Source organism: Stegostoma tigrinum, chromosome 30, assembly GCF_030684315.1.
Source record: "Stegostoma tigrinum isolate sSteTig4 chromosome 30, sSteTig4.hap1, whole genome shotgun sequence".
NCBI classification, from domain to species: domain Eukaryota; kingdom Metazoa; phylum Chordata; class Chondrichthyes; order Orectolobiformes; family Stegostomatidae; genus Stegostoma; species Stegostoma tigrinum.
The window spans coordinates 45,318,322-45,336,983 of NC_081383.1; the positions used below are offsets into that span (position 1 = coordinate 45,318,322).

An 18,662-nucleotide genomic window follows, 5' to 3' on the forward strand; every position below is an offset into this window, starting at 1 on the left:
CCCCCCCCACTCCCTGAACTGCTCATTCCGTCCTCGAGACAGAGCTCTCTCCCACCCGATCACAGACCTTAATCTCACCGAAATTCTGTCTCACAGACTACACCTGCTTCCCCTGGCCATTCCACTTCCTTGGATTCACAGGTCCCTCATGCCCTCCAATGTCCCTACAGGCATTTGTACCTTTCCCTCAGAGTCCCCCAGAGCCCTCCACTTTACAGACATCTCTCCCTCCCTAGCCCCTTTCTGCTCCCCTCTCTGTCAATGTCAACCGTCCTTAAAGTCCCCTCTCCTTACCCCTCCCCACCAAGCTCGCACCCTCATTCTCCTATCCTACTCACAGTCACTGACACTTTTCATCACCCAAACAGGTCTCGATCCTCCTCGTGCTTCATAGATCCCTCTCCTTCCCTGACCCTCTCCCTCCCAATCATCCTCACAGGTGTGCCTATCCCTCCCCATCCCAGACAGATACCCACGTGCTTATCCCTCCCCCTCCCAGACACATACCCGTGTGCCTATCACCCCTCCTAGATACCCGTGTGCTTATCACCCCCCCCAGACAGATACCCGCGTTCCTATTCCCTCCCCCGGCAGAGACCCGCGTGCCTATCACCCCCCCTCCCAGACAGATACCCGCGTGCCTAATCCTCCCACTCCCAGATACCCGCGTGCCTATCACCCCGCCTCCCAGACAGATACCCGCGTGCCTATCACCCCGCCTCCCAGACAGATACCCGCGTGCCTATCACCCCGCCTCCCAGACAGATACCCGCGTGCCTATCACCCCGCCTCCCAGACAGACACCCGCGTGCCTATCACCCCGCCTCCCAGACAGACACCCGCGTGCCTATCAACCCCCCCAGATACCCGCTTGCCTAACCCTCCCCCTCCCAGACAATAGCCACGTGCCTAACCCTCCCACTCCCAGACAGATAGCCGCGTGCCTACCCTCCCCCCCAGACAGATACCCGCGTTCCTATCCCCCCCCCCCCCGGCAGATACCCGCGTTCCTATTACCCCCCCCCCCGGCAGATACCCGCGTTCCTATTCCCCCCCCCCGGCAGATACCCGCGTTCCTATTCCCCCCCCCCCGGCAGATACCCGCGTTCCTATTCTCCCCCCCCCGGCAGATACCCGCGTTCCTATTCCCCCCCGGCAGATACCCGCGTTCCTATTCCCCCCCGGCAGATACCCGCGTTCCTATTCCCCCCCCCCCCCGGCAGATACCCGCGTTCCTATTCCCCCCCGGCAGATACCCGCGTTCCTATTCCTCCCCCCCCCCCCCCGGCAGATACCCGCGTTCCTATTCCCCCCCGGCAGATACCCGCGTTCCTATTCCCCCCCCCCCGGCAGATACCCGCGTTCCTATTCCCCCCCCCGGCAGATACCCGCGTTCCTATTCCCCCCCCCCCCCCCCGGCAGATACCCGCGTTCCTATTCCCCCCCGGCAGATACCCGCGTTCCTATTCCCCCCCCCCCCCCGGCAGATACCCGCGTTCCTATTCCCCCCCGCCAGATACCCGCGTTCCTATTCCCCCCCCCCCCGGCAGATACCCGCGTTCCTATTCCCCCCCCCCGGCAGATACCCGCGTTCCTATTCTCCCCCCCCCCGGCAGATACCCGCGTTCCTATTCCCCCCCCCCCCGGCAGATACCCGCGTTCCTATTCCCCCCCCCCCCCCGGCAGATACCCGCGTTCCTATTCCCCCCCCCCCCCGGCAGATACCCGCGTTCCTATTCTCTCTCCCCCCCCCCCCTCCCCCGGCAGATACCCGCGTTCCTATTCTCTCCCCCCCCCCCCTCCCCCGGCAGATACCCGCGTTCCTATTCCCCCCCCCCCCGGCAGATACCCGCGTGCCTATCCCTCCCTCCCAGACACATACCCGCGTGCCTATCCCTCCCTCCCAGACACATACCCGCGTGCCTATCCCTCCCTCCCAGACACATACCCGCGTGCCTATCCCTCCCTCCCAGACACATACCCGCGTGCCTATCCCTCCCTCCCAGACACATACCCGCGTGCCTATCCCTCCCTCCCAGACACATACCCGCGTGCCTATCCCTCCCTCCCAGACACATACCCGCGTGCCTATCCCTCCCTCCCAGACACATACCCGCGTGCCTATCCCTCCCTCCCAGACACATACCCGCGTGCCTAAATCTCCCCCCAAGACACATACCCGCGTGCCTATCGCCCCCCATCGACAGATACCGGCGTGCCTATCGCCCCCCCCAGATAGATACCCGCGTGCCTATCCCCCCTCCCAGACAGATACCCGCGTGCCTATCCCTCCCCTCCCAGATACCCGCATGCCTATCTCTCCCCCCACCCCGCAGACAGATATCTGTGTGTCTATGTCTCTCTTTCTCTGCTCAAGAGGAGTGTCTCTCACCGTCGGCGCGGCCATGACGCTCGTCGAACGCAACCAGCGGCGTGTGAGCACACTTCCGGGTCACAGAGGTCATTAGACCCTGGCCCCGCCCCCTGACCTAAGGGCAAAGCCCAAAGAGTGACTGTTGGGATGGGAGAGGAGTGAGCGCCTGAGGGGTTACAACCTCCTCAAAAACAACACAACGAAGACATCGGCAGACATCCCCAGTGGAGGGATCGCTATGTGGGAGTCCTCCCTCTCTCCGTCGGGGATCTGGGGTGGAGGGTTTTGCACACAACAGTCCCTAGTAGCCGCGGACTGTGGCGACTCCCAGCCCAACTGTGCGCTCTGGACATTGGGTGCGGGCGTTTGCAGTCTCTTTTTACTTACCCAAAAGGACCTGCTCCTGCTTTTGGTTCCATTTCAGCGCCACGCTCCTGACCTTTGGACAGCTGGTGCAGAGGGGAGTGGGCAGATCAGAGGATTTCCTCCGGGATCTGGCCAGGCAGCGGGCCGTCATGGCCAACTGCCTGCTCCTCTTCCGTGCCCAAGCTTGAGAAGGACTACACGGTGTCCACAAATACTGTTGATGTCTTTATGGAGAGCTGGACATTTCCCCATTCCAATTCTATTTTGATATGATCCCTACCTTTACTTCACACTTTCTTCCACATAGGCATTGCTCGCCACTGGTTTTTAGCCACATGGGTGTTTTTCTTGGTGGTGGGAATGTTAGTAGCTTTCTACACAACTGGTGTTTTCACTGAGTCTGGCACCTACCCACATAACCACTGCATGTGTATATTGGGTGTGGTCATTTGTACCCCCTTGTTAGTTAACTAAAGAACCTTCTTTTGCGTTTTTGGCTGCAGTTCAGCCCCCACTCTTGATCTTTGGGCACCTGGTGCAGAAGGGAGCATGCAGGTCCAAAGATGATCTTGTAGGCCTGGTCAAGTTGGTCATTAAGAGGTCTAGGCAGCAGATCGGGGTGGGGGGGATTACAAATGTCTGCTTGCCCCTTTTCCGTGGCTATGTTCAAGTCTGGGTGTCCCTGGAGAAGAAGCGTGTTGTCGACAAATACTGTCGATATCCTTAAGGAGAGGTTTGCACCTGTGGGGAATGCTGTGCTTTCTCCCCCGCCCTTCCAACTCTATTTTGATTTGATCCTTACCCTGCCCTTCACTGTTTCTTTCACATAGACATTGCCCCATGGAGCTTTGCTTGTTACTGGTTCACCGGTCACACATTTTTCCTGGTAGCGGAAATGTCAAACTTAAAAATATAACCAGAAGATCAGAATCTCCTCAGTTCAGACGACTGACTGTAAGCTGGTTGGCCACAGCCAGTGTATTGTGCACAAGTAAACAATGGGTGAGTGGGTGATGGGATAGCAGCCTCTGTGCAGTTATTTCACATTTTGTCGTAAGAAAAACTTGGTCGCACCACAATGAAAATAAAATTCCACTTTTTCCAGAGTATACTTTTACATTCACATGCTTTTAGTACTGTATTGACCATTAATAGAAATTTTAAATATTAAAATCCCATTGATTTTGCTGAGAAGTTTTATTGGTAAGATGTAAAATGAAATATGAGGTTATGATTTAACATTAGTGAGAAGCCTGTAGTTGCATTTCATTGGCAGGCATGTCAGTTTTTAGGGTCCCATATAGATGACCTTCATGTCACTGGTTGAGAACCACTGATTTAACGTATAATCTTGGACTGTCTACTCAGGCATCAGAAAAGGGGTTTGAACCTGATGCCATCTGGTTCAAGTGTGGCATCAGATTTCAACTGTGACCACTAGCCTATGAGGCTTGAAATCATTTCAACTCCTAAGATTCATGAAGAGAAAAAGACGTTGACCAGGGAGAGACTACATGGGAGGTTTATTAAAATGGTACCGGAGATGCAGATCTTCAGTTACATTGAGAAATTGAGGCTACTTTTCTGGCAGTGAAAGAAGCTTTAAAAAGAACAAGAGATGTTATGATCAGAAATTCACTAAATCGAGAGGGTGGTGAGTGCAGACTCAATAATTTTAAAAGGGGAATTGGATAGTTACTAGACAAATGCCAGTAGAACTAGAGTGGCTTTTTCCAAAGAATTGGCAGACAACCAAACAATCCTATGCCTATGAGAGATAACGGGAACTGCAGATGCTGGAGAATCCGAAATAGCAAAGTGTGAAGCTGGATGAACACAGCAGGCCAAGCAGCATCTTAGGAGCACAAAAGCTGATGTCTTGGATGAAGGGTCTAGGCCCGAAACGTCAGCTTTTGTGCTCCAAAGATGCTGCATGGCCTGCTGTGTTCATCCAGCTCCACACTTTGTTATTCTATGCCTCTGGCCTTGCTGTTGCTATTACCTCCTGCCATTACAGTAGTTTCCTTCAATTCCTCACTCTCTAGCAATGATGCCTGGCAGGCACATGCTACTACAACAGGTTAGAATAATTAGCTGCCTTTAGCTTCCATTGTTCTTGGTTTATTTGGAATGTTTGTTCCCGGAGTGTATGAATTTAAGAAGGAAGATTGAACATTCTCTGGATCTTTTGAGGAATTCCATTATTGAGCTCTGCACATAGGAAGTCAGATGAAGGCTCCAAAATTCCCACTTTGAATTGCCAGCTATAATCATTACTTCAGCCAGCAAAAAAAAATGTTTCCCTTGTATACAAAGAACAAAGAAAATTACAGCACAGGAACAGGCCCTTCAGCCCTCCAAGCCTGTGCTGATCCAGATCCTCTATCTTAAACCTGTCGCTTATTTTCTAAGGATCTGTATCCCTCTGGTCCCTGTAGGCAGGGAGTAGAGAGATACCAGTATAGTAAACAGATTAAACACAAACTACTTATAAAGTTATTGCACAGTTTTATAAAAGGCACCAATTTATCAGATTTGTGTCTACAAATGCTGATGAGAAACTGCAAATGTGTGAAACATTAACCCTGAGCAACTTGTGATACATTCACCGAGTAACTTTCAAACAATGAACATCATACCATAGTTCCAAAACCCTTGAAACAAAAGACTACATTGTAAGGGAACATGAACAAGCTAGCACTGGGCATATACCTGTAATCTACAAGCATCTTAAAGATTGCTTTCTCCTCAAAACTAAGTGTTATTATTTTTTGTACGCACAGACTGGTTTTCTACATGTCCTAACTTGTCAGTGATTTAGTGCATTGTTGCAGTCAGGTAATATACATTGCAGCTATAAGACTAAATCAGCAACTTGAATGTTGAACGAGAAAAGGGCAATGATGCATTGTAACAATCTGCCCAGAGTGAAACCAGTCACCTAACCTTAGAATTGTATGAACTTAACATATCAGTTCAAAAGTAACTTTGAAAGCTCACTATTGCTTAAACTTAAGTCAAGGTGGTCAACTGCCTGGTAACTTCCATCCATGTATTTTGTAACAAATATCTTTAAACTACTAAAAGAACTGCAGCAGCAAACTAATAAACAGATTTCCACCGGATTCATATAATAATTCCAGCACAATGGACATATGCTTTTCACAAATTATATGAAAATTAGAAACTAGATTTTGATTATGGTTTAAAAGCGAAAACATGAACATTATCTTGAGTGATTATATGGATATTGGTGTACATAGTGACTACTGATAATTCTTACAGATGTTAGGAAATAATTGCCATCCAGCAGATCTCTCACAAAGTAGATGAGGTGATTCCACGGCAGGTGGGGGGGGCGGGCGCTTAGGATATGATTTACACAGAGAATAATGACTATTGCAGTGATTTACACAGAATAATGAATATCAGAGGGATTTGCAGAGAGAATAATGAATCAGTGATTTAGAGGGTAATGAATATTAGCAATCTACACAGAATAACAAATGTCACACTGTTTTACAGAGAACAATGAATGATCCATACAGAATAATGAATAGAATGATCTACAATGAATATCCAAGTGATTTATAAAGAGAATGATGACTAACAGAGGAAATTATACAAAATAATAAATATCAGAGTACTGGTACCAAGTAATGGATATCAGCGAGTGGTTACAGTGAAAGATGGAGATCAGAAAGTGATTAGACAAGGCAGTGTGGTTATGCAAGGGCGACTCTATAGCGAATGAAACTAGATAGCAATGGAATTTTTTCTAAAAACAAAATTTCAGAATGAGGATTACAAGTTCATCGAGAGGGTTTGCAGAGCACAATAGAACAGAATGACTGGTAGAAAAGATTAAGGTCCTCCTCTCCCCTTCAACATTGTAGCTCTGACAGAAGGACTTATCAGTGTCTGATGTCAGCTCTCCTTTATCAGAAATTAGTCACCATCTACAGCACTGGATGTTGAGCTGTCCAGCCCGCAAGACCCTAAACTTCTCCAAGGACGTACAGGAGCCTTCCTCACTGTAGTTATTTGGGATTTGAGTTATCAGTCCACAACTGTTCAAACTGAATACAGTTTTAAAACAAAAACTATAACTAGAACTTAGTGACAGATTATGTGTGCACACACGGCAGACTCTTTCCTGTAATGAGGCTGCTAGTAACACCTTCACTTCCCTTTAAAATACAATTGTACTGGTTTGACATTTCTTTTCACAGATGAAGTGCCAGCATAAATAGATGAAATCTTAACTCATGCAATTGAGAACCATGTTAAAACCCTGGAGGACCAATTGATGCAATGAAATGAAGGTGCTCTCAGCTGATCAGTTGCGTAGCTCTGGACCCAACAACAACTGAACTCCAAAACTTGCACTGAATTTATAATTTTACATCAACCTCAATACCTCACCATGAGTCACTGAATGCCCTATAAGGAAGATGAGTGCAAGTCCAGCCAGACTTCAGGTTACTGTTGTGCAATCCCAATGGATTAAAGTGCAAAAATTACTATTAGGGAAATTTAATTTGCATCTACTCAGTGTGTGGCTAAAAGGCATTTTGTGCAGCCACAAGCCGGTCCGCCATGTTCCTGAAGAAAGCCTCCCTGTGACTTGTATTTCTATAGTATCTCTGACAACCACAGAATATCCCAACATGCTAATACAATCAAAGCAGTACATTTTAAAATGTAGTCACTATTCTAACAGGAACTGTGGCAGCCAATTCACACACAAATTTGCAGAAATGCTAAAATCGCCATTATTGGGTAAAAATTGAGCAATAAAACATATGTTGAAAAACATCACTAAATTATTTGTCTATTCTGTAGACTGAATATTAGAACATCCACTGCTGTACCTCCAGAAGTTCACTCATTTATTACCAAATGACCTGTTCAAAGGGTAGACTTGCTCCCAATTGCCCTGTTCTCAGGACAGATCTTCTCCTAACTGCCCTCTTCCTATTGAAGAATTGTGCTCCCAGGGCACACCCATTTTTTCCACTGACCATGTCACATCCCCACGACAGTTTAACAGTATAGTTACATACTCTTTAGGGTATTTTGCCTTTAGTCTACGTGCTGAGAGTGTGCCTGTAATGGCCAGAAAACAGCCATCAAGACCTAAAAACCAGCGCTGAAGAAATAATTGGACTGTCCTAATGTTGGACATTGGTCTAGCTTATGGATGTATTTGAAGTTGGGTAGTGTCGGAACTTTATAACAAAACTTCCTCACCCTATTATTATCGCGTGGTGCACAAGACATAACAGTTGTTTGGGACAGCTCTTTGAACATACGCAGTGTCCCCAGTTCTCAATGACTAAATTAATTAGATCGTTAGTGTAGGACCAACTCACTGGTCAGGAATCACTTCCTCACTCCTCATCATCACAGCTTTACGGGCAGCTCTGTTCACATTACCAAACACAAGCACCAGGTCCTCCTCGAGCAAAAAGACAGGCAGCATTTGAGAGCGTGGCTCAAAACTCCTGGCGGCAAGAGTGATCTGGACATTTTCTTTTCCTTTTGTTTCTGTTTCTTTAATTTCAGCTCTTAGTTTTTAAATCTAAATTTTTTATTCCAGCTACTGTATTCTGGGACAGCGCTGGAGACTGGTGACTCTACATTTTTACTGTACTCCTACACTCCTACATGTGACAACTAAATCTAATCTAAACAGTTAACTCTAGAGAACAAACACAGATGTTTGAATTTTTGAAACTGGGTGTAGCAAGAAATCTAATAGATGGGTTCAAACAGGTATTGAATCCATTACAGCCAGCGTTGCTGAGGCTAATATCAGGGTGACGGCAGAATTCAGAAATTGAGGTGGAGAACCCTGAAAATGCTCCATCCCAGTGATGAGTCCAGTCCCCACATTTGCAGGTCCTGGCTCATATCCTGACCTTAATCTGTGTCCGTCAGTGCAGGTAGCTAGTGTGAATAAACAGAATTTCTGCTCGCATGAAAGCTCTAACAATTCAGACAGCTCTTTAAGCGGGTATGTTCTGCTTACCAGGCACCAAGGATAATATTTAAACAACTATGCTGCTAATACCTACATAGAGCAGAGGCTTCTCCAATCTAGGCTGCATTTAAAGTCAGACCCTTCAGGTAAGAGATCACACCATAACCACCTCCAGTAACTAAACTCCATTCACAAGCAGTAACTGAATTGCGTGCCTTGTAAATGGCCAGGCTCTACACAGGAAATGTCTGTAACAATGTAACTTCTACCCTTCCAGGCACTCAATGCACCTACCCTTAGAACAACTTCAAATTTCATTACAATGATGACATGATTAATTTCACTAACTCCAAAGACTGGGAGACACTGAGAAAGGGAAAAGGCTGGACTTTCCTCTTGCTCCTGCAATTTCTCCTGCAAGTCCACCATCTCCCTGCATAACAACAGCATGAGACATTTTAGATCAGCTACCAGTCACACTCCCAGTCCCTTTTGCATTCTCCCTTTCTACCTTTATTCACCCTTTCCTTCCCTTCCCGTTACAGTGGAGCTTACAAGATCAGTACTTGCCTACTCCTGCCCCCTTCTCAAGTTTTCAGAGAAAAAAAACTGATTTAGGTAAACCCAGAGATATCCCAACCCCATTGATATTAACACACTATGATCATTAAGTATCACAAACTGTTCTGTTACATTCAGAGCAAAACAAAACCCAGTTTTACATTGGAGGGTGAAAAATGCCAGAATCTTTGGAATAGTATGTTTGGGACATCCAGAAAAATTGGACGGCACCCTGTTTAGGAATGTTCTGGTTTTCACCTCTTACAGTAAGTGGAGGTTTGATATTCACGGGTGTAGGCATGGAGATGTCCATTTCTGCAAAAACAACAGGCACTTGTGGATTCTTTCTAACATCTCTCAACAGGAGGGTCAAACCTCTTAATGCAGAACTTTAAACAGTGGTCCCAAAGATTGCATCATCTTGACCAGGTTCCTCCATGTCATCCTCACTAACTGAGAAATTTCGGTCACTGGGGCTGGTGTTCATTAATCCATTGGTTCCCAAGAAGGGGGACTGTGCATGGTCATCAAGAAAGCCAGGCTGAGCATCAAGGTTTGGGACGTGGTCACTCTGTGAGCGCTCAGCCTCAGCCATGTATGACAGCAAGTTGTCGAGCAGGGGCCGGCTGCGGGTGATTTTATCCAGCAGCTGACTGCGGTGTCTCAGCTGGGCGATCACGTTGTCTTTCTCCTTCATCACAGTCTGCAGCCTCTGCACTGTCCCTTCGCAATCCTGCAATTTCTCCTGCACGTCCACCATCTCCCTGCAGAACAACAGCAAGAGACATTTTAGATCAGCTACCAGTCACACTCCCAGTCCCTTTTGCATTCTCCCTTTCTACCTTTATTCACCCTTTCCTTCCCTTCCTGTTATTGTGGATACAATTCATTAAGGATTTAAGGCTTCATGGCTGGCACACCCCTGCCACACCACCAATACTATCAATCCAGGCAACTAACCCTAGTTCAATAAAGCATGCAGGAGGGCATACCAGAGCAGCAACCAGGCCAACCTAAAAATGAGATGTCAACCTGGTAAAGCTAACACTTGGCAGGAATTCTTGCATGTTAAACAGCATAAGTGGCAAATTTAGACGGAATTAAGCAATCCCACACCCAATGGGTCAAATCTAAGCTCTGCAGTCCTGCCACATCTAGTCGCAACTAGGCAAGTCAGTGGCGCAGGAGGTTTCACGAAGTTGCCTTTCTTCAATGATGTGTGAGCCCAGTACATCAGCGCAGAGGATAAGGCTGAAGCAGTTGGCAAAAGTGCCAAATGCATAATTAATCTCAGCCCCTTCCAAAGGTCCCCAGCCTTCAGTAACTTCAATTCACTCCACAGGGTATCAAAAAACTGTGGGAGACACTGTATACCAAAAAGACCATGGGCACTGACAACATTCCAGCAACACTAATGAAGACCTGTGCTCCAGAACTTGCGAGTCCTGTAGCCAAGCTGTTGCAGTACAGCTATAACACTGGCATCTACCCAGGAATATGGAAACTTGCCCAGTTACTTCCTGTACACAAAAAGCAGGACAAATCCAACTTGACCAATTACAGCCCTATCAGTTTACTCTCAATCATCAGTAACATGACTAAAGGCACTATCAAAGAGCACTTGTTTAGTAATAACCTGCTCACTGACACCCAGTTGGGTTGAGTGAGGGCTACCCAACTCTTGATCTCATTATAGTCTTGGTTCAAACAGAAGTGAGGTGAGAATCACTGACTGGCCTTGATATAAAGGTTGCATTTGACTGAGTGTGGCATCAAGGATTCCAAACAAAACCAGAATAAGAGGGAAAGAGGGGAAAAACTCTATGCTGGTTGAAGTCATTTCTGGCACACAAGATGATGGTTGTGACTACTGGAAGTCACAGAACCCCTGCAAGTGTGGAAACAAGACCATTCGGCTCATTGAGTACACGCCGACCGTCTGAACAACATCCCACTCAGACCCACTCCTGTACACTATCCCTGTAATCTGCCGTTTCCCACGACTAAGCCACCTAACCTGCACATTCTTGGACACTATGGACAATTTAACATGACCAATCCTCCTAACATGAAAATCTTTGATATGTGGGAGGAAACTGGAGTACCTGGCAGAAATTCACATGGACATGGGGGGAATGTGCAAAGTCCATATAGTTGACAAGGGTGGAATTGAATCTGGGTCCCTAGCACTGTCAGGCAGTAGTGTTAACCACCGAACTACTGTGTTGCCACCTTTCATCTCAATTCCAGGACGACTCTTCAGGATTTGTTCATAGTAGATTTTTTGATCACCTTGTTCACAGATGTTATAGTACACTTCTGTAGCAGGTAGTACTTTAACCCAGTCTTCCTGGCTCAGACGTAAGGATGCTACCACTATGCCACAACACCCACTTTAATTCCTCAGGGTAGTATCCTATGCCCAACCATCTTCAATCACCTTCCCTCCATCACAAGGTCAGAAGTAGGGTTGTTTGTTGATGACTGCATAATGTTGAGCACCATTTGCAACTCTGAAACATCCCATGTTCAAATACAGCAAAGCCTGGGCCATATTCAGGTTTGGACTGATAAGTCATAGGTAACATTCATGCTACAAGAGAGACAATCTAGCCACCACACCCCACAATACCATTACTGAATTCGCAACATTCTAGGGTTATCATTGACCAGAAACAGAATTGGACTAGCCATCTAACCGTAGTGGCTACTACAGCAGGTTAGGGGATAGGAATCCTGCAACAAGTAAATCACTTCCCAATTCCCCAAAGCCAATTCACCACCTGGAAAGGCACAAGTCAGGAGTATGATTGAATAGTTTCCACTTACCTGGATGAGTGCAGCTCTAACAATCCTTAAGGAGCTTGACAACATCCAGGACAATGCTCAAGAGCAGCAGTATGTAACATCTACAAGATAACACTACAAAAAAATCACGAAAGGTCTTGACAGCAACTTCCAAACCCAGGGCCACTACCATCTCAAAGCACAAGAACGGCAAGATACAAGGGAACACCACCACAGTTGTCCTCCATACAACTCACCATTGTGACTTGAAAATATATCACTATTCCTTCACTGACGCTAGGTCGAAATTCTGCAATTTCCTCAAGGGCACTGTGGCAAGAGTTCAAGACAGCAGTTCACCATCAGTTTTTCAAGGGCAACTGGGGGCAAGCAATAGATGCTGGCCAACGACACCGACATCCAATGAGTTAATCAAAAACGCGGAGTGACCGCAGCTACTTGCAGGAAAATCCACATCAGGGAAGTGGGAGACGCTTAAAATGCCATAAGATAAAATGAATAGGTGGATGTTTGATGACCTGTGTGACTGGTACACTGACAGTCCTCTCTCTTCAAATGCAAAGACTCTCTGACTTTGCCTCTTTCCTCACTAACCCCCCGACTTTCCCTCTCCCCTGGCGAGCTGGCGCGCGTTCCTATCCCTCTGGCGCATTCCCGCAGCGGCTTTGCCTGCTGACCGGTCCTTGCGCAGGGTGAGCTCCCGGATCGCGGCCTGCAGCTCGCGGTCTTTGCCCATTAGCCGCTCGGCCTGTTCCCGCACCGTCCGCTCGGCCGCCTCGAGCCGCCGCTCCAGCTCCGTCACCCGGCGATGCACGGCCGCCAAGTGCGCGTTCGCCTCTTTAATCTGTACCGGGCTCAGCACCGACATACTGCGTAGCGGTGACCACGCTCATATACGGAGACTGAGCCCGAAGGTACATCAACTTCAGTGCCGCTGCGACAGCACCGGGAAGGCCCCGAACCGGGCGGACAACGCGCAGGCGCATCGTGCTGGGAAAGGGCCCCGAAACGGGCAGACAGCGCGCAGGCGCACCGTGCTGGGAAAGGGCCCCGAACCGGGCAGACAGCGCGCAGGCGCACCGTGCTGGGAAAGGGCCCCGAACCGGGCAGACAGCGCGCAGGCGCATCGTGCTGGGAAAGGGCCCCCGAACACGGCAGACAGCGCGCAGGCGCATCGTGCTGGGAAGGGGCTCCGGTTCGCTTTCTGAGCTTGCTTTGTAACGATAGATCATATGTGAGGCTGAGGGCGTGGGTCTTCAAGAAAATGCCTAGAAACAAGTCGGTAGGAGAGTGGCGATCGACTCTGATAGGCAGGCGAGAGTTGAAATGGAATGTAGATGTATGATTTGAGGCAGTGATAATGCGAACTGCCGATGCTGTAGAATCCAAGATAACAAAATGTGGAGCTGGATGAACACAGCAGGCCAAGCAGCATCTCAGGAGCACAAAAGCTGATGTTTCGGGCCTGCACCCTTCATCAGAAAAGGGGGATGGGGTGAGGGTTCTGGAATAAATAGGGAGAGAGGGGGAGGCGGACCGAAGATGGAGAGAAAAGAAGATAGGTGGAGAGGAGAGTATAGGTGGGGAGGTAGGGAGGGGATAGGTCAGTCCATGGAAGACGGACAGGACAAGGAGTTGGGATGAGGTCAGTAGGTAGGAATTGGAGGTGCAGCTTGAGGTGGGAGGAAGGGAATGGGTGAGAGGAAGAACAGGTTAGGGAGGTAGGGACAAACTGTGCTGGTTTTGGGATGCAGTGGGGGAGGGGGAGATTTTGAAGCTGGTGAAGTCCACATTGACGCCATTGGGCTGCAGGGTTCCCAAACGGAATATGAGTTGCTGTTCCTGCAACCTTCAGGTGGTATCGTTGTGGCACTGCAGGAGGCCGATGATGGACATGTCTGAGGAATGGGAGGGGGAGTTAAAATGGTTTGCGACTGGGAGGTGCAGTTGTTTATTGTGAACCGAGTGTAGGTGTTCTGCAAGGTGGCCCCCAAGCCTCTGCTTGGTTTCCCTAATGTAGAGGAAGCCACACTGGGTACAGTGGATACAGTATACCACATTGGCAGATGTGCAGGTAAACATCTGCTTAATATTTGATTTGAGGCAGGACCGTTCGATCCGAAACATTAACTCCGATTTTTCTCCACAGATCTGCTGAGCTTTTCCAGCAATTTGTGGTTTTGTCTGTGTGTTTTGAGGAACTGGGTAGGCGGTAGCCTAGTGAGAAACTCGCATATAAAGTTCTGCAGAATCGGGTAAGAATGACATGTGCCTGTCTGCTTCTCGTCACCTCACCTGGTGAAGAAGCAGTACTTCCAAAGCTTGTGATTTCAAATAAACCTGTTGGACTACCCTGGTATAACAAGGTCTGGAGCTGATGAACACAGCAGGCCGAGCAGCATCAGAGGTGCAGGAAAGATGACGTTTTGGGCCTAGACCCTTCATCAGAAGTGGGCTGGTGTCGTGTGGCTTCTGACATTGTCCACGCCTGTTCAACATCAGCACTTCCAAAACATCACAAATTAGTGAAGTAATAGCTGATGTTGTCATATTGATAGACTGAAGCACATAATCAGCCACTTGCAGGATAGACCAGCAAAGGTATAGGCAAAGTGGTATACAGTGGGATGGAATCACCCTGGCAGTCCTCATCATTGACTCCACATGTCATGAAGACTCATGGCTTTAGGTTAAACATGGGCAAGGAAACCTCTTGCTGATTTCCATGTACTGTCATCCTTTGGCTGATGAATTAATATTCCACCATAATGAACAACACTTGGTGGAAACACTGAAGGTGGTAAAGGTGCAGTATCTACTGTGGTTAGGGGATTTCAATGTCAACCACTAAGAATGACTTGGCTGCAGAACACTGATTGAGATGATTATGTCCTGAAGGACATTGTTGTTTGATTGGGTTTGCAGCAGGTGGTGACAGAACAAAAAGGAGGTGAAAAATATATTTGACCTCAGCCTCAACTATTACCTCACCTTGCCTGCCATAGATGCGTCCGTGACAGTGTTAGTAAGAGTGACCACCTCACAGCCCTTGGGCAGACAAGGTTCTGCCTTTACATTGATAACACATTGTCATGTGTGGCATGATCACAGTATTAAATGGATCAAATAACTGAAATTGGGCATCACTGGGGCATAGGGGACATGCCAAATACTGTACCAGAGGTAATAAAGTGTGAAGCTGGATGAACACGGCAGGCCAAGCAGCATTTCAGGAGCACAAAAGCTGACGTTTCGGGCCTAGACCCTTCATCAGAGAGGGGGATGGGGAGAGGGTTCTGAAATAAATAGAGAGAGGGGGGAGGTGGACCGAAGATGGATAGAGAAGAAGATAGGTGGAGAGGGTACAGGTCAGTCCGGGGAGGACGGACAGGTCAAGGAGGCCGGATGAGGTTAGTAGGTGGGAAATGGAGGTGCAGCTTGAGGTGGGAGGAGGGGATAGGTGAGAGGAAGTACAGGTTAGGGAGCTGGGGACGAGCTGGGCTGGTTTTGGGATGCAGTGGGGGGAAGGGGATGAGCTGGGCTGGTTTTGGGATGCAGTGGGGGGAAGGGGATGAGCTGGGCTGGTTTTGGGATGCAGTGGGGGAGGGGGAGATTTTGAAGCTTGTGAAGTCCGCATTGATAAGTACCAGAGGTAAAGTGATGTGTCAACCTGGTGAAACTATGAAACAGGACTACTTCTGTGCCAAACAGCAAGAGATCGATTCCCCAACCAACAGATGTGCAGTCTTGCCACAATGAGTCATGAATGATGGTGGGCAGTCAAACAACTCACAAACAGGAGGTTCCACAAATATTCCATTTTCAATAATGTGGGAGCCCAGCACATTTGTGCAAAAGATAAAGGCTGAAGCTTTTACAGCCATTTTCAACCAAGTGCCAAGTGGATTATCTATCTCGGCCTTTTCGAGTAGACCCCAGCATCACTGATACCAGTCTTCAGCCAGTTTGATTCACTCGAAGTAATACCATGAAATCACTGGAGGCACTCGATACTGCAAAAGCTATGGACCCTGACACATTCCAGCTAATAGTACCGAATACTTCTGCTCCATATCTAATGACACCCCTAGCAAAACTGAATTTGAATATGATTTTTTTTTAAAAAATCTGTTTTTGAAAGTTAAAAGCAATCCTTACACCTGCTCCCTAAGATAACAAGGTGTAGAGCTGGATGAACACAGCAGGCCAAGCAGCATCATCGGAGCAGGAAAGCTCCCTTCTATTGATAGGCACTCCATTCTGAAATAGATGTTTTAAATAAATGCATTTTGTGACAAAAACCAGTAAGATTGTCAAAGGCAAATCATGCTTAATTTTGTTACTTTATTGAACTCAATCCAATGAGAAGGGCAGGAGTTGATATTGCAATTGATGTGCTCACAGGTTACAATATTGCCATCTTCAAATTTTGGAAATATTCCCTGTACACCCAGATGTGCGGTCATTAATACATTAAGAAAAACCCAGTAGTCTGAGTGCCAATGTAAACCTAGCTTATTCAAAAGACAGTTTGTCATCACTATTACTCGTTTCTATTTTTCAGCCAATTTCCTCTCCATGCTGTCACTGTCCATTTTATTCCATGTTCTTATACCTTGCTGACAAACCTAATGTTTAAAATTTTATCAAAGTGATTTTTGGAAAATCACCTAAATCACATCAATTGCAATATCACACCTGCCCTTCTCATTGAATTGGGTTCAATAAAGTAACAAAGTTAAGCTGATTTGCCTTTGACAATCTTACTGGTTTTTGTCACAAAATGCATTTATTTAAAACATCTATTTCGGAATGGAGTGCCTATCAATAGAAGGGAGCAGGTGTAAGGATTGCTTTTAACTTTCAAAAACAGGTATTTTTTTTAAATGGCTAGAGTTTGTCAACTGGTTTAAATCATAGCACAAAATATGATGTTCAATGATGCTTCATATGCCAGCATATAAATATGCAACCTCTCATCATTGGACTATGCATCAGAGTTGTGAGCTGGGTGGTCAGCAGAGATAGTCCTTGTTACTCAACGGTCACCCTCTGTTGAAAGTAAGCATGCAGAGGCAACAGGCACTAAAGAAGGCAAACTATATAAAATCCAAAAGGACTGCGGATGCTGTAAATCTGGAACAAAAACAAAGTTACTGGAAAAGCTCAGCAGGTCTGGCAGCATCTGTGGAGTAGAAAACAGAGTTAACATTTTGGATCCGGTGACCCTTCGTCAGAAGTTGAGAACCTGAGTTCTCACGATGACTGACATCACTATTTACCTGGCAAACACTTTTAATGTCTGCGCTAACCCGAAAAAACAGCTAGGCTGAAGGAGGCCTACTCCTGGATAATAATGCAGTCAAAGAATAACTTACCGAACCCCAGCTCAACAGCAAACAGGTTGAGTACTGATTGCAGAATAAAATCTCAGTGTTTAAATCTTCACTGTTACAGTTTACAGCAACACATTGAGTGAAAATCTTATGCTGATCAGTCACAATGACTGAAACAATGGTTTCATCAGAAAAATTTCATTTCTATCCAGTTTGCAGACCGACGAAGTGAACCTTTTCTCTGCCATAGAACAAGTGCTTGAAGTTGATGGTGAATGATCAACTGATTCTGTTCAAAGTCTCTTCAGAGTTCCAGCAACAAAACTGTGAAAGGTCTGTGTGGAATTCTCAGTCCAAAGTTCAGTGGATGAGACTACAGCTGCCAAAAGAAAATGCACTCTGCAGTTTCTGTCCCTGTAATTACACTGTACTTTGCTTTCCCTTTTTGTTTAGTTCCTTAGGTGGAGAAATTCTTAGTGCTGACACAAAGACGCAGCTCAAGATAGTGAGTGAATGAACATTTGCTCATAACAAAACATATAACGTGGCAAACAGTTTAAAAATCCATGAAAAGATGAACAAAAAAGAAAAGAAAATAAACAAAGGCAAATCAGACAGTTAACCATATTGTTGTGGGTCCGGAGTTACAAGTAAGCCAGACAAGGAAGGATGGCAGTTTCCTTCCCTAATAGACATTAGTGAACAAGATAGGTTTTTCGGTAAATCAACATTTCATGGTCATCCTTAGACTTTTATTTCCAGACTTTTAGTGAACTCAAATTCCACCATCTGCCATGACAGGATTCAGATTATTTTACTATTAGTAACATAGAAGAAGACAGAAAGTGTTTGCGGAAATATATTAAAAGGAAGGCAGTGTTGCCTGGAACAGGGTGTCTCCAAGACCCCACAGATTCCTCGACCAGCGTGCATGATATTAGTTTACCTAGGCACCTTAGCAGGTATCAGGAAAGGACCAGGAGCCTTCTGTCAGTGAACCAAGTTGCAACTTAATTTGAATAAAACAAAGGTTAAGAGTTAAACTTTACACTTATAACAACTCTATTTCTAACTGTCCAATTCTTCAGAAACTTAAAATACTTCGCAGATATTCATAACTTATGCTGCTCTATCGAATTGTTCAGTCTGTACCTCTCTTCATGAGTTAATTTTCCTCTCTGGTCAGAGGGCAAGCTGCTCTGCTCGCTGCTATATCCCGATGTACCTCTAG

The 18,662-nt window shown here is 46.7% G+C and overlaps 2 protein-coding genes across 2 annotated transcripts in view; both read right to left on the reverse strand.

Moving 5' to 3' along the window:
- Positions 1–2,430, reverse strand: part of wdr55 (WD repeat domain 55) — a 29,835-nt gene extending 27,405 nt beyond the window's left edge. The window contains exon 1 of the mRNA XM_048560149.2: positions 2,393–2,430. Coding sequence (XP_048416106.1) covers positions 2,393–2,407 — 15 coding nt within the window. The 5' untranslated portion in view covers positions 2,408–2,430. The remainder of the gene's footprint in view (positions 1–2,392) is intronic.
- A 2,798-nt stretch (positions 2,431–5,228) lies between these two features.
- On the reverse strand, positions 5,229–13,145 carry LOC125465846 (vimentin-type intermediate filament-associated coiled-coil protein-like). The gene is made up of 2 exons (XM_048559759.2): positions 12,773–13,145; positions 5,229–10,051 (listed from the first exon to the last, which is right to left on the reverse strand). The coding sequence occupies exons 1-2, from the start codon at positions 12,961–12,963 to the stop codon at positions 9,679–9,681; spliced, it is 564 nt and encodes a 187-aa protein (XP_048415716.1). The 5' UTR covers positions 12,964–13,145; the 3' UTR covers positions 5,229–9,678.
- Positions 13,146–18,662: the final 5,517 nt, after the last annotated feature.